The sequence below is a fragment of the Vombatus ursinus genome, unplaced genomic scaffold (genome assembly GCF_900497805.2).
Source record: "Vombatus ursinus unplaced genomic scaffold, bare-nosed wombat genome assembly UNPS02006874.1, whole genome shotgun sequence".
Taxonomy (NCBI): domain Eukaryota; kingdom Metazoa; phylum Chordata; class Mammalia; order Diprotodontia; family Vombatidae; genus Vombatus; species Vombatus ursinus.
Genome location: NW_020946652.1, coordinates 10,340,599 through 10,354,530, shown reverse-complemented (window position 1 = coordinate 10,354,530; position 13,932 = coordinate 10,340,599). Strand labels below are relative to the sequence as shown.

The 13,932-nt window shown below is 50.5% G+C and overlaps 1 protein-coding gene across 1 annotated transcript in view; it reads left to right on the top strand.

Annotated features, from left to right (window-relative positions):
- Positions 1-13,932, top strand: part of LOC114033263 (serum paraoxonase/arylesterase 1-like) — a 30,001-nt gene that overhangs the window by 14,762 nt on the left and 1,307 nt on the right. The window contains exons 4-8 of the mRNA XM_027848709.1: positions 4,525-4,693; positions 7,883-8,009; positions 8,864-9,064; positions 9,839-9,920; positions 13,185-13,313. Coding sequence (XP_027704510.1) covers positions 4,525-4,693; positions 7,883-8,009; positions 8,864-9,064; positions 9,839-9,920; positions 13,185-13,313 — 708 coding nt within the window. The remainder of the gene's footprint in view (positions 1-4,524; positions 4,694-7,882; positions 8,010-8,863; positions 9,065-9,838; positions 9,921-13,184; positions 13,314-13,932) is intronic.

Below are 13,932 nucleotides of genomic sequence, written 5' to 3'. Positions count from 1 at the left end.
ATAGGGGTATTCCAGGAAGAGGTAGTAATTTGTTCTTATCACAAGGAGGCCTTGACAACTGCAACCTAGTAATTTTCCAGAGGTCATACTGGGCCTGTGGTCCCTTACAGCCCTCCCTGCGCCTGTCACCAAACACACCTTGCTGTGATAGGCGGGAGGGAGGGCCACACGTATGTCACCTGTCTACACAGATGATTACAGCTATCATCAGGATTTGGGAGGCCACAGAAAATGGGTAAATAGATGTAATATGAACAGGTATCCTCTTGCCAGTGGCTTAAATTTAACATGCTTGAACCAGAGCTCACCACATTCTCCTCTCAGCCCACTCCTTCCCAGACCTACCTGTTCCTGACCAGGGTCCCAGCACCCTTGCAGCCCACAGATCCACACCCAACAGGCTTCCATCTCTTCACTCTCCACAGCCAATCAGCTGTGAGAGCCCAACTTGCACAGCCACAGAATCCCTCCATCCCTCCCCATTCCCTCAGCCGCTTCTATCCCTCTAGCCTGGACTATTGGGAAGTGATGGCAGCAGCTCCCACCTGCCAGATCCAACCCTAATGCCAAAGTCTCCCCCCACCCCCGGTCCAGCCCAAAGACCTTCTTTTGTTCTCCATGGCCTTGAGGAGAAAAAACAAACTCTTCATCCTTGGCACTTCAGCCCTTTCCCCTCGACCCTGGCTCCAGAGGAGCTGCCCGTCTTATCGCCTGTTCTTTCTCTTTGTACAGTCTGTGCTTCACCAAACTAGACCCCCTAGCTCCTGCCTCCTGCGACTGGCACAGGCTGTCCTCATGCCTAGAATGTCTGCCTGCCTCTTGTCCACCTTGAAGTCACAATCTACTTAGATAGCTTTTCCTCTAAATATGGTGTGCCCCTCAGGAAAATGTCAGTCAACAAACATTTGTTAAGCACCTACTATGAGCCAGGCACTGTGCTAAGCACTGGGGATACAAAGAGAGGCAAAAGACAGTCCCTGTCCTCAAGGAGTTCCCAGTCTAATTGAGAGACAACATGAAAACGCTTGTGTACAAACGAGATATAGACAGACCTGCTGGAGCAGAGAGAAGGCGCTATAATTACGAGGAGTTGGGAAAGGCTTCCCCTTGAAGGTGGGATTTTAGCTTGGACCCCAAGGAAGCCAGGAGGCAGACATAAGAAGGAGGAGAGTTTCAGGTATCAGGGACAGCCAAAGAAAACGTTGGTAGTGAAGACATGGAAGAGTAAGGAAGCCAAGGTCACTGGGCTGTGAAGTGCATGGGAGTAAGGTATAAGAAGATTGGAAAAGGGGTGGGGGAGATTAGGAAGGGCCGTGAATGCCAGAGGATTTGATGTTTGATCCTGAAGGCCAAAGGGAGCCACTGGAGTCTATGGGGGAGAGGGTTGACATGGTCAGATCTTTAAGTACTTTAAGAAAAGCACTTTGGTGGCTGAATGGAGGATGGACTGGAGCAGGGAGAGACTTGGGGCAGGTAGGCCCCCCCAGAAGCTACTGCAGCCATCTAGGTGTGATGGGGATGAGAGTTTGCACCAGGGTCAGAGGAGTGAAAGGCACCTACGGGTAAAACCAATGGGCCTTGGCAATAGATAGGATATGGGGGATGAGCTTCAAGGCGGAGACCAAGAAGGAAAGCGGATCTCAAGATGAGGCTGAAGCATTTGGAGCTAAATGACCTATTGGAAACTCTGCCCACTGAGGAGAGAGCTTGACCCTCTAAGGACGAAGCCAAGGCTGTGGACTCAGAGGGGATTCATCCAGAGGAAGAGGAGATGGGGGTGGGGGTGTCACTGTAAAGAGACAGATTTCAACTGAATGTGAGGACATGCTTCCTAGCCATGAGAGCTGTCTCGAAGGGGGATGCTTATCTCAAGAGCTGGTCTCCCCTCCTTGGGGGTCTTCAAGAAGAAGCTGATCATTGGTCAGGGATGCTGTATATGTGTGGGGGGGCCCTTTCATGTATGGGATGACTAGATGGCTGCTGGGGTCCCTTCCAGTGCTGTGAGGGATGATGAAGCCACAATTAAGCAGCCAAAGACCTTCAGGACCCTGGGGGGAGGGAGAGGGGCACATCAGTGCTCCTCTGCCAAACTGTCTCACCAGCCAGAGCTAACTCCGGGCTTCAGTGTGCCAGCCACTATTGCGAAGAGCTGCTCCGTGCTTTGGTGTTCCTCCTATCAACTGTCCTTGCTCCCCTCTTCACTACCTGTTTCCTTTTAATAACGGTTTTTAAAATAATTCAGGTTTGAATTGTTTTTAAAAACTGAGGCAGTGATGCACTCCAGCTGTCTCTGCCACCAGTGCCCCTGTCCTGCATTATTGGAATTATTTCCCTTTGTGTCCAGATTTTTATCCTCCAGAATTTTCTGTCCCCTGGGCTGACTTCTCTGTCTATGGAATTGTGTGGCGCCTTCTAGCGATCATATGTGTAGTCAATAGGTGTCATTGTGGAGAGTAACATGGCCATTGAAAAGGGCTTCTATCATTGATGTTCAGCTGTGACGCAAATACCAGCTGGGTCCCCAAGAATTCTCCCCCTCCATTCTGGGGAGTGAAGAGAACTGACCACACCCGTCTGCAGACCCTGGGCCAGCTCAGGGCATGACCTTTTCACAAGCCCCCACCTCTACCCCCATCTCCCTCCTTTGACGCTGGTGATGGAAAAAGCCCAAGGGCTCCACAGGGGAAACGCCAGTGTTGGCTCCACAGAAATTAGCTTGACAAGTTTTTTCACCTAGGGTAAAACGCGATTCCGTGTGTCTTTTCTTCCTTTGTAAACCTAAAAAGCTTAAGAAATATATGGTTAATAAATTCATGCAAGTTTTGAACTTTTGTGAGATCCAAGAGGGGTCTTTGGTTCCCAGCTGAGATTTGGCTTCCCCATCCCATTGAGTTCTGGGTAGTCAAATACCCATTGGCTAATCTGAATCCCCCTATCCCCACTCTCTATAGCAAAGACATGAACTCAAGATGAAATTAGAATCATCTTTATCTAGAAAATCCATCATTAAAATACAGTGAGCAGGAAGCTTTAAAAAGGCAGAGGATCACTTAGTAGCAAATACCGCCACCTGTTGGCATGATGCGGTAAATTCAGAAGGGAGAAGAAAGTGGAGTCTCCGTGGTTCCAGTGGTCACTCCCTGTGGGCTTGTCTTTCCTTATTTTTTTTATGAAAAGAAAAAAAAAACATTTATTAAGCACTTATTATATGTAAAATGCTGTTAATAGAAAAGTAGGAAAGGCCTTGTTCTCCAGAAATTCACATCCTAATAGGGAGATGTCATATACAAGAGGCTTCAGCCGCAAGTCATAAGGACAGGTCCAGTGATCCTGCGGCAGAGCAGGTGGTAATATAGCTCCTTCAATTTCGTTTCAATTGACAAAGCCATATGTATTTCTTTTTTTTTTTAAAGAATATTTTATTTAAATAACATCTTATTTTTTCCATACAAAAACATTAACATTTAACAACTCTACCCTTCCCTAATCTAAGCTGCACACTCAGGACTTTTGTCCTAAATCTTGGTCCCAGAGTGGCCACTTCCAGTAGTCCGGAGTAGCCCATCTGATCCTGGAGCCACATTGTCAGAGCCTTGAAAGGACAGGCAGTGAGTGACTCCATATCCGGCTGAGCTCGGACCAAAGAGCAGGTCTCTGGCCTTGTGAAGCCTTGCCTCTGTGGACTGATTATACCCAGACACCCATGCCTCGGACCAGCCTGCTCCAGGCAGCCTTTTCAGATAGCCCTAGTGCCCCAGCCACTTGTACCTGCCTCCTCCCCTCCCCTCGCCGCCTGGTGGCTATGAGTGGTCCCTCTTCCCATTAGAATGTGAGGGGATGAGTTGCCTCCCTTCTGTCCAGGGGTCAGGCATTTCCATCACCCAGCAGGAGGTGCTTAACAAATGCTTGTTAGTTGATTTCTGAACCCCAAGAGTTTTCAGTTATAATCCTCCTAAAAAGACATTCCCAAACCATTTTGATTTGTTTCCTGCTCAGTCGAGAGGTGGGATGGCTGACTCCCTCTACTGTTGCATTCACGCTTTACAGAGAGGCCATTACAGACGCTGACACTGCCCTCGGTCTGCTCTGCCCTGCTAGGTCATCCGAGGCCTGCGACTTCGTGTCATAGGCTGGGAGCAAGGTCCAGAAGCCAATAGGCCTTCCACACCACTGGCCTGGAGGCCCCAAGGGCTTTCCCAGTCAGATTTCTCTCAAGTCTTGGGCATCATTTGCATGTTTATCTCTGGATATCTTCATGAGAGACCCAGCTGGTCTTCCAAGTGTCAGGAGTGAATCCAGTCCACGTTTGTTAAGCACCTACTGTGTGCGGAGCAGTGTGTTAGGCACGGCATGGAGGGAGGGCATATTTAGATATGTCCATGATTCAGTCAGCAGCCCTGAGGGGCTCCAAAGGGGCCAGGTATGAATGTGGCTAAGTGAGTCCCCAGAAACTGTTTCTGGATGGATGGGTCGCTCTGTTCCTGTGTGCATTTCTATGCATGTCCTGTTCTCTGTTTTTAAAAGGGGATGAAGTATCCAGGCCTAAAGTGCTTTGATCCACATAAGCCTGGAGAAATCCTTCTGATGGACCTGAATGACAAAAACCCGGAGGCCGTGGCGCTGCCGATCCATGGGGACGGGGTGGACTGGACCACACTTAACCCACATGGGATCAGCACATTCACAGATGAAGGTAAAATGTCAGGGTTATCTGGAGAAAGGGCGTCCTAAGGAGGGTGGACCCATATTCTCCCCAAGACCTCAAGCTGAGAATTTCTGCCTCAGCCCAAGCGTAGCTGTGTTCTGGGCCTGAGACTCCCCATCACAGTCATAGGACAGAGCGTGCAAGCACACGCATACATATATATGCATACATGCATGCATACATGGAATGGAGATGCATGCTAGAGCATGGTTTACATACTAGCTAGAAGCTCAGGGACAGCACTTCTCTGCCAGAGGGGATAGGGCTGGGGAGGTGTGGCAGGGTGCAGCCCCCCTGGAGGGCACCCAAGCCCTTGGGCACCGCTGGTGATGGCACTGAGCTGAGCACCTAATGAGATCTCAGAAGGGTGCTTCAAGGCCCAGAAAGCCTTTTGAAAGTTGCACTTTAATTGTGCAAGTGTTTGTGATGTCTTTCCATATGAGGCTCTAATCAAAATGGGGCTGGCTTTGGCATTGGGGCAGCTGGGTTTGAAACCCTGCCCTAGTTGTGGGATGTTGGGCCCGTCACATCCCCCATTCTGGACCGCCTTTGTTCTTGGACAAGAGTTTGGACTTGCTAACACCAAGATCCCTGCCAGCACGAACCTCTTCGGCCCTCGGGGTGGGTGTGGACTGACTGCAGGCTACTGGACCATGCCATTTCCTCCTAGAAGCTGCTCAGACATGGCCTGCTGGTGCTCAGCTCAGTGCCGTTACCAGGGGTGCCCAAGGGCATGGGTGCCCTCCACGGGAGCTGCACCCTCCCACACCCCCCACCTTGTCCCCTCTGGCAGAGAAGTGCTGTCCCTGAACTTCTGGTCTCTCAACTCCCATCTGTTAAAATTAAGACATTTTCTGAGACATTATTTTTGAGTGAAAATGATTTAATAGTAAGGCTAACAAGTTACCATTAAATCAGGTCAACTAATTCCTCAGTAATTAATGACAAAGGAGGGATCTACAGGCCGATTTTTATAACAGAAGAGAGGAATTTAAAAACCAGGAAGATTGCTTGGAACATAATTCAATTGGACAAGAGAGGTCATCTGCCTCGTCTGCTTCTCCTAGGCTACATCTGGCTTCAAAGTGAAATTGGCCCAGAAGTCCTCACCTGCAGGAGAAGCCTTTTGTGACCAGAAAACTCACTGAGAAAGAGGAACTGGGGGTTTGGAGTGAGGGTCACCCCCACCCTCCAGCAGCCAAGATTCCATTACTGGCCTTGGACTTAACATCTAGCTCAAGAAAGAAGGGGGCTTCTTGGTCACTAAGACCCAATCTTAGGCAATCCCACTTTCTCCAGCTGCCAGAAGGGGTTCCCTGGCCTTTAAAAAGAGTCTTATCATGCTACGATTCTTTTGGCCTTGCAAAGATGAAATGACCTGCTACTAAATGATAGGGTCTTCTCAATCTATCTAGCCACTAAATCAATAGGTAACCTAGACTTAAGAGAAGATCTTTGTTAGTCTGGCTTACCTGTTAGGGCTAACTTTTCCCAAAGAAAGGCGCTTAATCCTGCAATCAGACTAAAAAGAAACCAAAGTAATCGCTACGAATTGATTGAAGGGATATCCCCCTTTCACTGGCCTTCTCATGGGAAGCTGGTGGCCTTTCTCTGACCAGTGCCGCGGTCTGCCTCTCCCACTCATCCTCCTCGAGCTCCTGTTCCCTGGGCTCCTTCCCTGACACGTAACTATAACTATTCTCTCAAAGTTCTTCTTGGGGCGCGAGCCAGCTGCCTCTTCTGTCCACGTCCTGCCTGACAGCCTGTGGCCCTGTGTCCATCAGCCCTCTCTGCTCGCCCTCCTTCATCGCCTTTTCTTCTCCTGGCCTCTATCGACTCATTTTCCTTCTTCCACCTCGTATTGGTGACTAGAAGCATGGCCCTATGTTCCCTTTCCCCCGCTGATCCTGGGATGGCTCCACCAGAGTCCCACCTCCACAGCAGTGATCCCAAAGCCAGCGACGCCAGTCCTGTGTTCTGGTGGACCCCTCCTAGATGCCTCCTTTCCACCAATGGTGCTGGTATTCTTCCAGGAGCCTGAGCTCCAAGCCTCGGTTGTCTGGCTTCCTAGCTTCCTTATTTCTAGCTGGTCCCCAAGTCCCTTTGGGCCTTCCTAAGCAATACCTTCTTCTTGCCCCCCTTCTCTTTTTTACTGCCACAGACCCAATAAGGCCTTTATAGAGGCAACATGGCTGAGTGGAAGGGACATTCACTATGGAGTCAGAGGACCCCGCTTTGCATTCCAGACTCTCACTGGGTGACGTCACACCAGAGGCCTCAGTTTCCTCACCTGTCAAATGAGGGCCGGCCCCTTCTCTGGTTCCCTCCCCCTTAATCTGGTTTTTAGCATAACACAACAAATGGAGGACTGGATGTGCAGTCAGGAAGACCATGGGTTCAAATCTTGTCTCTGGCGCTTAGCTGTGGGATGGGCAATTCTGAACATCTCTGGGCCTCAGTTTCCTTGTCTGCAAACTGGGGATCAGAATGCCTGAATTGTCCCTCCATCAATTTGCTGTGAGGCTCAAATGAGCCAAGGCTCTCTACAGGTTCCATTCATGGCCTCGAAGGAGCTAGAGATATCTTGGTTATTGTCATGACTCTGCCCTCTCTCTCATCTACCCTGCAGCCTGCTCTGTCCCCATGGGCTTCCCTTTCTCAAGAACCTTCTGTGGCTGCCCATTTTCTGCCATGCCAAGTCTCAACTTCTTTGCCTGTCCTTCAGGGCAGCCTGTCCCCTATCTAGGCCCTGCCACATACACATACACGCAGGCACAATCCTCTGCTCCTCAAGCAGCCCAATCCATACACATGTTCTCTGCATCCCCAGCATCTCCTACTGTTCTCTGCCCAGTACAGACCCCACATGAGCAGACGCAGGCTCTGGCAGTGAGGGATGGTCCCACCGTCTTCCATTCTCTCTGGGGCCTCCCAAAAACATCTTCATGGGCAGATGCTGATTCCCCTGCTGGGGAGGCTTCTTGCTACCTGCATACAGCCTTGAGCCTCCAGTGACAGATAGTCCTGTCCTGCTTTGGCCCTTTCTGAGCATCAGGCCCAGATGTTCTCCCTCCTCAGGCCGGATGAGCCCCATGAAGTGAACCCTTATGGGAGGCAGGACAGAAGCCACCATCTTCTGGGCTGGGTTAATGCCTGGCTCTCTGTGACTCCCCTCAGATCACACCGTGTACCTGTTTGTGGTGAACCACCGAGGGCTCACGACCGCCGTGGAGCTGTTTAAGTTTCAAGAAGAAGAAAGATCCCTTCTGCACCTGAAAACGATACAACACGAGCTGCTTCCCAAGTATGGCCCCAAACAGGGACATGGTACTCCCCTCAACCCCACCTGCCTGGGCCTGGCCCTGCCCCCAAAGTCCCGCTCCTTGAACCTGGGCGGGGGGAAGAGTATTTTCCTGAGGGGTCTTCCTAGGCATTTTGTACTTTGGGCCCAAGGAATGGATGGGGACATTCTCCAAGAGGTCTCCTCTCCCACTTCACCAGAAATCCTCTGCTTCTGTTCCTCCCACAGCGGTGAGAGTGCTGTGAGACCAGGGCCCTCAGCTTCTCTCCTGGGGCATTATTGGCCTGTCCTTTGCTCCTTTGGATTGTTCTGGCTAAGCGCCCCAGAAGCTCAAAATAGCCAGCCCTTCTCTATTCCCGCCATAGTCATTCCCTCCATCTCATCATCTGAGTCTGGTTCCATTTGGGTGCAGCCTTCATGCCAATTGGGGAGTCAGCAGCAGGCCAATGGGGAGAAGAGGGGAAGCCCCATCCCTCCTCCACACCACATCAGCTCTTCTTGCCCGATGCTACTGATGCAGTTGACCCCCACTTGGCCAAAAGGGACCTCTAAGAAAGTCAAGGTTCCAGGTCAAGCCTGCGATGCGACATCCAGGCTCTCAGTAGGACCACCCCACAGGCCATCCTGGTGTGAAGAGGCCACCCTTTTCTCTCATGTGACTCCTCCCAGGCCAGAGCAGCCCCTGCATCAGGGATGTGGCCCACATTCTGACCCTCAAGGCACAAGAGCAGGGATTTCCAATCCCCACAGCTACCTCCTCAAGTCTGTTTTTTTCATTATAGGGAAAATCCCATTCCTGGCCAAGTATGAATGTGCTTTTCATTCTGGAATGTTCTGTCCCTGTGTTTACAATGCAGTATGAACGATATCGTTGCTGTGGGACGTGAGCATTTCTACGCCACCAATGACCACTACTTCTCTGACCCCTATCTTCGGTCCTGGGAGATGTACTTGGGTTTGAAATGGTCCAATGTGGTTTACTACAGCCCGAGTGCAGTGCGTGAGGTTGCCGGTGGCTTTGACCTTGCCAATGGCATCAACATTTCACCTGATGGGAAGTATGTGACCTCTTACAAAAGTCAGCTGAATTCCCAACCTCAGATTTCTTCCTAGGAATTTTCCAGGCCTGGTCAGGATTAGTACCAGATGCCATTGGGCTGAAAACAGAGAAAGGACACAGCAAAGGCTACCACACAGTGGGATCTGAACTCTGGGGTTAGCACTGACCTGCTCATCCTCCTCACGACTTCAGCAGCAGACACTTAATGACTAATAGCTATAATAATTGCTAATATTTATATGGCATGCTAGAGACTGAAAAGTACATATATCACTCCATACAAATGCAGAGGTTAGGCGGTGCCTGCCAGAGAGTTTACATTCTCACCCCAGCGGGGAGCAGTGGGCAGGAGAGGGACTTCTGGAGAGTGGAACCACTGGGCGGGCAGCCAGCTGGCAGAGATGTTATGAAAGGTCTTAGGACAAGAGGCGGAAAGCTGAGGAGGTGCAGAGAGGAAGATCATCTCTCCTCCCAGCAGGCACAGTCCCTGGTGGTCCAGTCTGGAGGGTGGAACAGCAGCAGAAATGTGGGTGAGCAGGGCAAGAAGGTGAAGATGTTGGCATTGGCCATAACAAAATCATCACTGGGCTGAGGCACAGTGAGATCAAACGTGCTTTCTAGAAAGAAACAAGTCCTTTCTCTGTGAAGGACACTCCTGGAGGTGGCCAAGGAGGTGACTTCTTCAGAAGGCAGGGCCCCGCTTTGTGAAGACTTCCCTCACTTGCACATCCTTTATCGGGGGTTTTTAATGTCGGTCTTTCTTCTCTTAAAGGTACCTTTACATGGCTGAAATGCTGGGTCCTAAGATTCATGTCTTTGAAAAACTTGCCAATGGGAACCTTGTGCCACTGAAGGTAAGATGCATTTTCCCACCAAGGCAGCAAAGACAGGAAACATCTCTAGGACTGAGCATGTCAAAGGTCTGCTTCCCTGGAAGACATGGAAGCCCACCAGTGACTAGAATTGGTGTAGGAGTCCAGAGAGGAGGGGAATGAAGCTTGGCCAGCCTGGGCCCTTCCCCAAAATGGAGGTCCCTGGAGGAACAAGGGGGCAGCATGGTGAAGGGACGATCCAGAATGAGGACATCCCAGGGCAGGTGGATTATCTAAGGTGAGACAGTCCTAGAGGAAGATGGATGATGCAGAGGAAGGATGACCCAGGAGCTGCGACAACAGCTCCAGCATTATGATGACATAGTCTAGAAAGTGGGAAACAAAGCCGAGGAATAGATGCAGAAAACAGCTCTAGCATTTGTGGTCATTCCCTCAGGAGAAACTGACCATTGGTGGCCATTCGGGCCACTCCCACTCTCACATGAATTGCTACTGTGAAGCTTCCCACTCTTGGAGTCCACAAGCTGTGGAGGGGGACATACCTAAAGGCAGGAAGGTGGGATCAGGGAGATGGTTTTTATCCTGAGACACATTTAGAGAAGACCGACTGAATTTGCTTCCTCGCTCTATTTTTAAAGTAGAATTTTAAGAAGTGTTGAAATCATTGTGCTAGGTTCCAGGGGCCTCTCCATTTTCCTAAGGGGTCTCCTCTGCTCTGGACCACTGCACATGGTAGGGCCTGGCCTCCATCAGAAATGCTAAACTCCCCTTTCCTCACTCTTGGGTTCTCCCATCCCCCCCCACAATGCCTGGGGGAAGATTTACTCGTAGCCTGACTTGTGCTTAATCTCTCCCAAAGGGGGAGTAGAAAAGAACTCAGTGTGCACCAGTGCATCACCAGGTATGAGACTACTAAAGGCCACACACAATAGAAATGCCAAAAGACGTAAATAACTTCTAATGCGTATTGACAGAATGACTTAGCATTCACTTAATTACTACCATTATTACAATCGCACCTCATTAGAGTATAAAGCACTGTGGTCCTGCACTGTCTAAACAAATCTTGGTTCCTATCTTCTGAGAGCGCTCCTTTCCTCTGATGGGCTCAGGGCCTCACGACCTCTTGAACTCATGAGGTCACCTCCAAGACTCAGGACAGGAAACACAAAGCAGGATCCCAAGCTTGTGCCTGCTGGTTGAGTCCATGCTCTTCATGGAAGCGGGATCCGTCTCCCCACCCCACACCATACACCTAGCTAGTGACAGGCAGTGCTACTTCCACATGGGCTATTCAGCAGAGGACAGGGAGCCAGAAGCAGTCTCTACTTTGTAATTGCCACAGCACTGTGTGTACTTGCTACTGTCCTGGTCCAGGGCGAGGACCAAGGTTTGCACCTGAGTGCCAAGTCTTTGTGGGGCTGAGCCACCACGTGGCCAATAGTAGCAGCAGAGGCATCTCAAAAGAATTTTAGTCCATGTGATCCGGCCGGATCTTCTTTAATTCTCCCAAAAGCTAGGGTGAAATGGGGGTGTTTGATGGACTCAAAGCCCGCTATAAGTTAGCGGTGTGAGATGACAACCGAGAAAGGTCTGTTCATCTGGAGCTACGTTAAGCGGTATAGCTTCCTGCATAGAACCAGACTGCCTTGAGGCATCTCCCTGTGTCTAGGCAGGTCAGCACCTTCATCTTGGAGAGCTCCTGAAGCACTGAGAGGGTGGGATTTGGCCAGAATGTGGCAGAGGCAGGACACTTTGAAGCAGGCAGCTCTCCCAGCTGCACCAGGACCGTCCCTCTCTATTTCAGAGTCAGGGGGGTGGTCGTCCTGCCGTCCTCTTCAGACCTCATCTACAACGGAATGTTTGGTTGGGGGTGGCATATTCTAGGAAGGATGATCGTGACCTTGGGGGTGTCCAGAGGATGGCAACCACGATAATGAAGGACCTTCAGCCTACGACCAGCCTGGGACAGAGGTCCTGGGCACTGTGTCACGTGGAGGAGAGATGATAGCTCTGCTTGGCCAGGGCAGAACCGGGAGCAGTGGAGGAAGCTGCCGAGAGGCCCATTTGTGGCTCTCTCAGGCCTTGGCTTTTTCTCAATGTGTGGTGCTCCTGGGGAGCCATGGCCAGCAGATGTGGTCAGCAGACGTGGGCATTTGGGAATCAGCCAGTCGAGTCCCACCTCGTGGCAGAAGGTGGCACACGTTCACGTGCAGCCAGAACATTAGTGAGCCCAACAGTAAAGAAAACTAAAAGTACCAACCCCCTCCCCCTGAGGCTGGAAAGTGGGGCCTGGGGCCACACACCCTCTTGGGGGAGGGGTCATAGTGTTCATCTCACTGGGGCTTGAAACAGACCAACTGGACAGAGCCTTGGTCTTGTTCAAAGGCCCAGGACTTCCTTCCTGAGTCCTCTCTGCCATGCTCCTCCTCAATCCATCCATCAATCAGCAAACAAGTACTGAGTACACCAGCTCCACTATGGGCCAGGCTCTGGGCTGGGTGCCAGGGATACCAAGACAGAGGTGAAGCAAGCAGAGGAAACATGCCCAGGTACACACAAAACACCCACAGCACATAACCAGATGGGAGGACATGAGCCTCTGGGCAGAGAAAGAAGGTCTTCCCGAAGCCTTGAAGGAAGCCAGGGAGGCACCTGAGGAGGGAACCCAAGAGGCAGAGGCCAGGAGGGACAGCAGTTCTGGCCGGGACGGGGATGGGCTGAGTTGGGAAATGGGTGTCCTTTGTGAATAAGCAGCCTTGTGTGGCCCCACCTGGGGTTGGAGCTTCCTGGTCCACACTGGAGGATATCTTCCCTGACATGTTCTTGTGCATGTATGTGCACGGGGGCATCTGTATTTACGCTAGCCCAGAAAACACGCACACTTGTGCCACCACATCATCTCCATTTGGGGTTTATTCATCAGAGCAGGGCATGGCTGGCTTTTTCAGGCGATTTAACCCAATGGGCCACTTTTCCTTCCCCATTCCTGTCCCCTCTCCCTACCTCCTCTTCCTTTTTGGAAGAAGATCAGGCTGGAGCATTGCCCACCTGTCAGGACAGGCTTTCTCCCAGGTCCTTCACCTCTCATTCTCTCATTCTGGGAAACTATCCACAATAGAAATGGCTGCATGGAGGATGCCTATGAGTTTCTATTACTGCAATGTGTTTCTGGAACCCAGAAGATGAGAAAATGGCCGTGAGTCCCAGGAGCTGCTGCTTCTGACATGGTTTTGTTGTGTCTCGATTCTCTGTGTGTCTGTCTGTCTCTCAACATTTCGGAAGTCCCTTGTTTTTGACACCCTCGTGGATAACTTGTCTGTGGATCCCACCACAGGGGATGTGTGGGTTGGGTGCCATCCCGACGGCATGAGACTTTTGTTCTATGACCCAGAGAATTTACCTGCATCAGAGGTGAGTTTTGGGAAGACATTTAGACATTTTCTTTCTTCTCCCCAGTAATGTTCCCACTGGAAAACTTATCCCTTAACTTAGCAGAAGTTCTATTTTAAAGAGATAGTTCAGCTGGAAAGGTGTTTAAAAGAAACAACTATTGCATTTTGATTATGATTTGATCTGCCTCCGATTCTGTGGGGAATCCCAATCAAGCTGAACTGGGCCAATGTGGCCTCCCCAGCAGAGGAATGGGACCTTCCCTCTCACCAGCCCTGAGGCAGAGCTGGCCTTTCTCTTTAGACTTGCTGGTTAATATTAAGAATGATAGTTTACATTTAGTGTGTGACCAAACACTTGAGAGACTTTATCTCATTTAAAGGCAGCTAGGTGGGACAGTGAATGGAGTGCTGGGTTTGGATGAGGAAGACCCAAGTTTAAATCCAGCCTCACACACTTTGTAGCTGTGTGATCCTGAGCAAATCACTTCACCTTGTCTGCCTCAATTTCCTCAACTGTGAAATAGGCATAATAACAGCATCGACCTCAGGGTTGTTGTGAGGCTCCAGTGAGATATTTGTGAAGCACTTAGATCAGTGCCTGGCATGCAGTAGGTGCTTAATAAATGCTTATCCTCTTA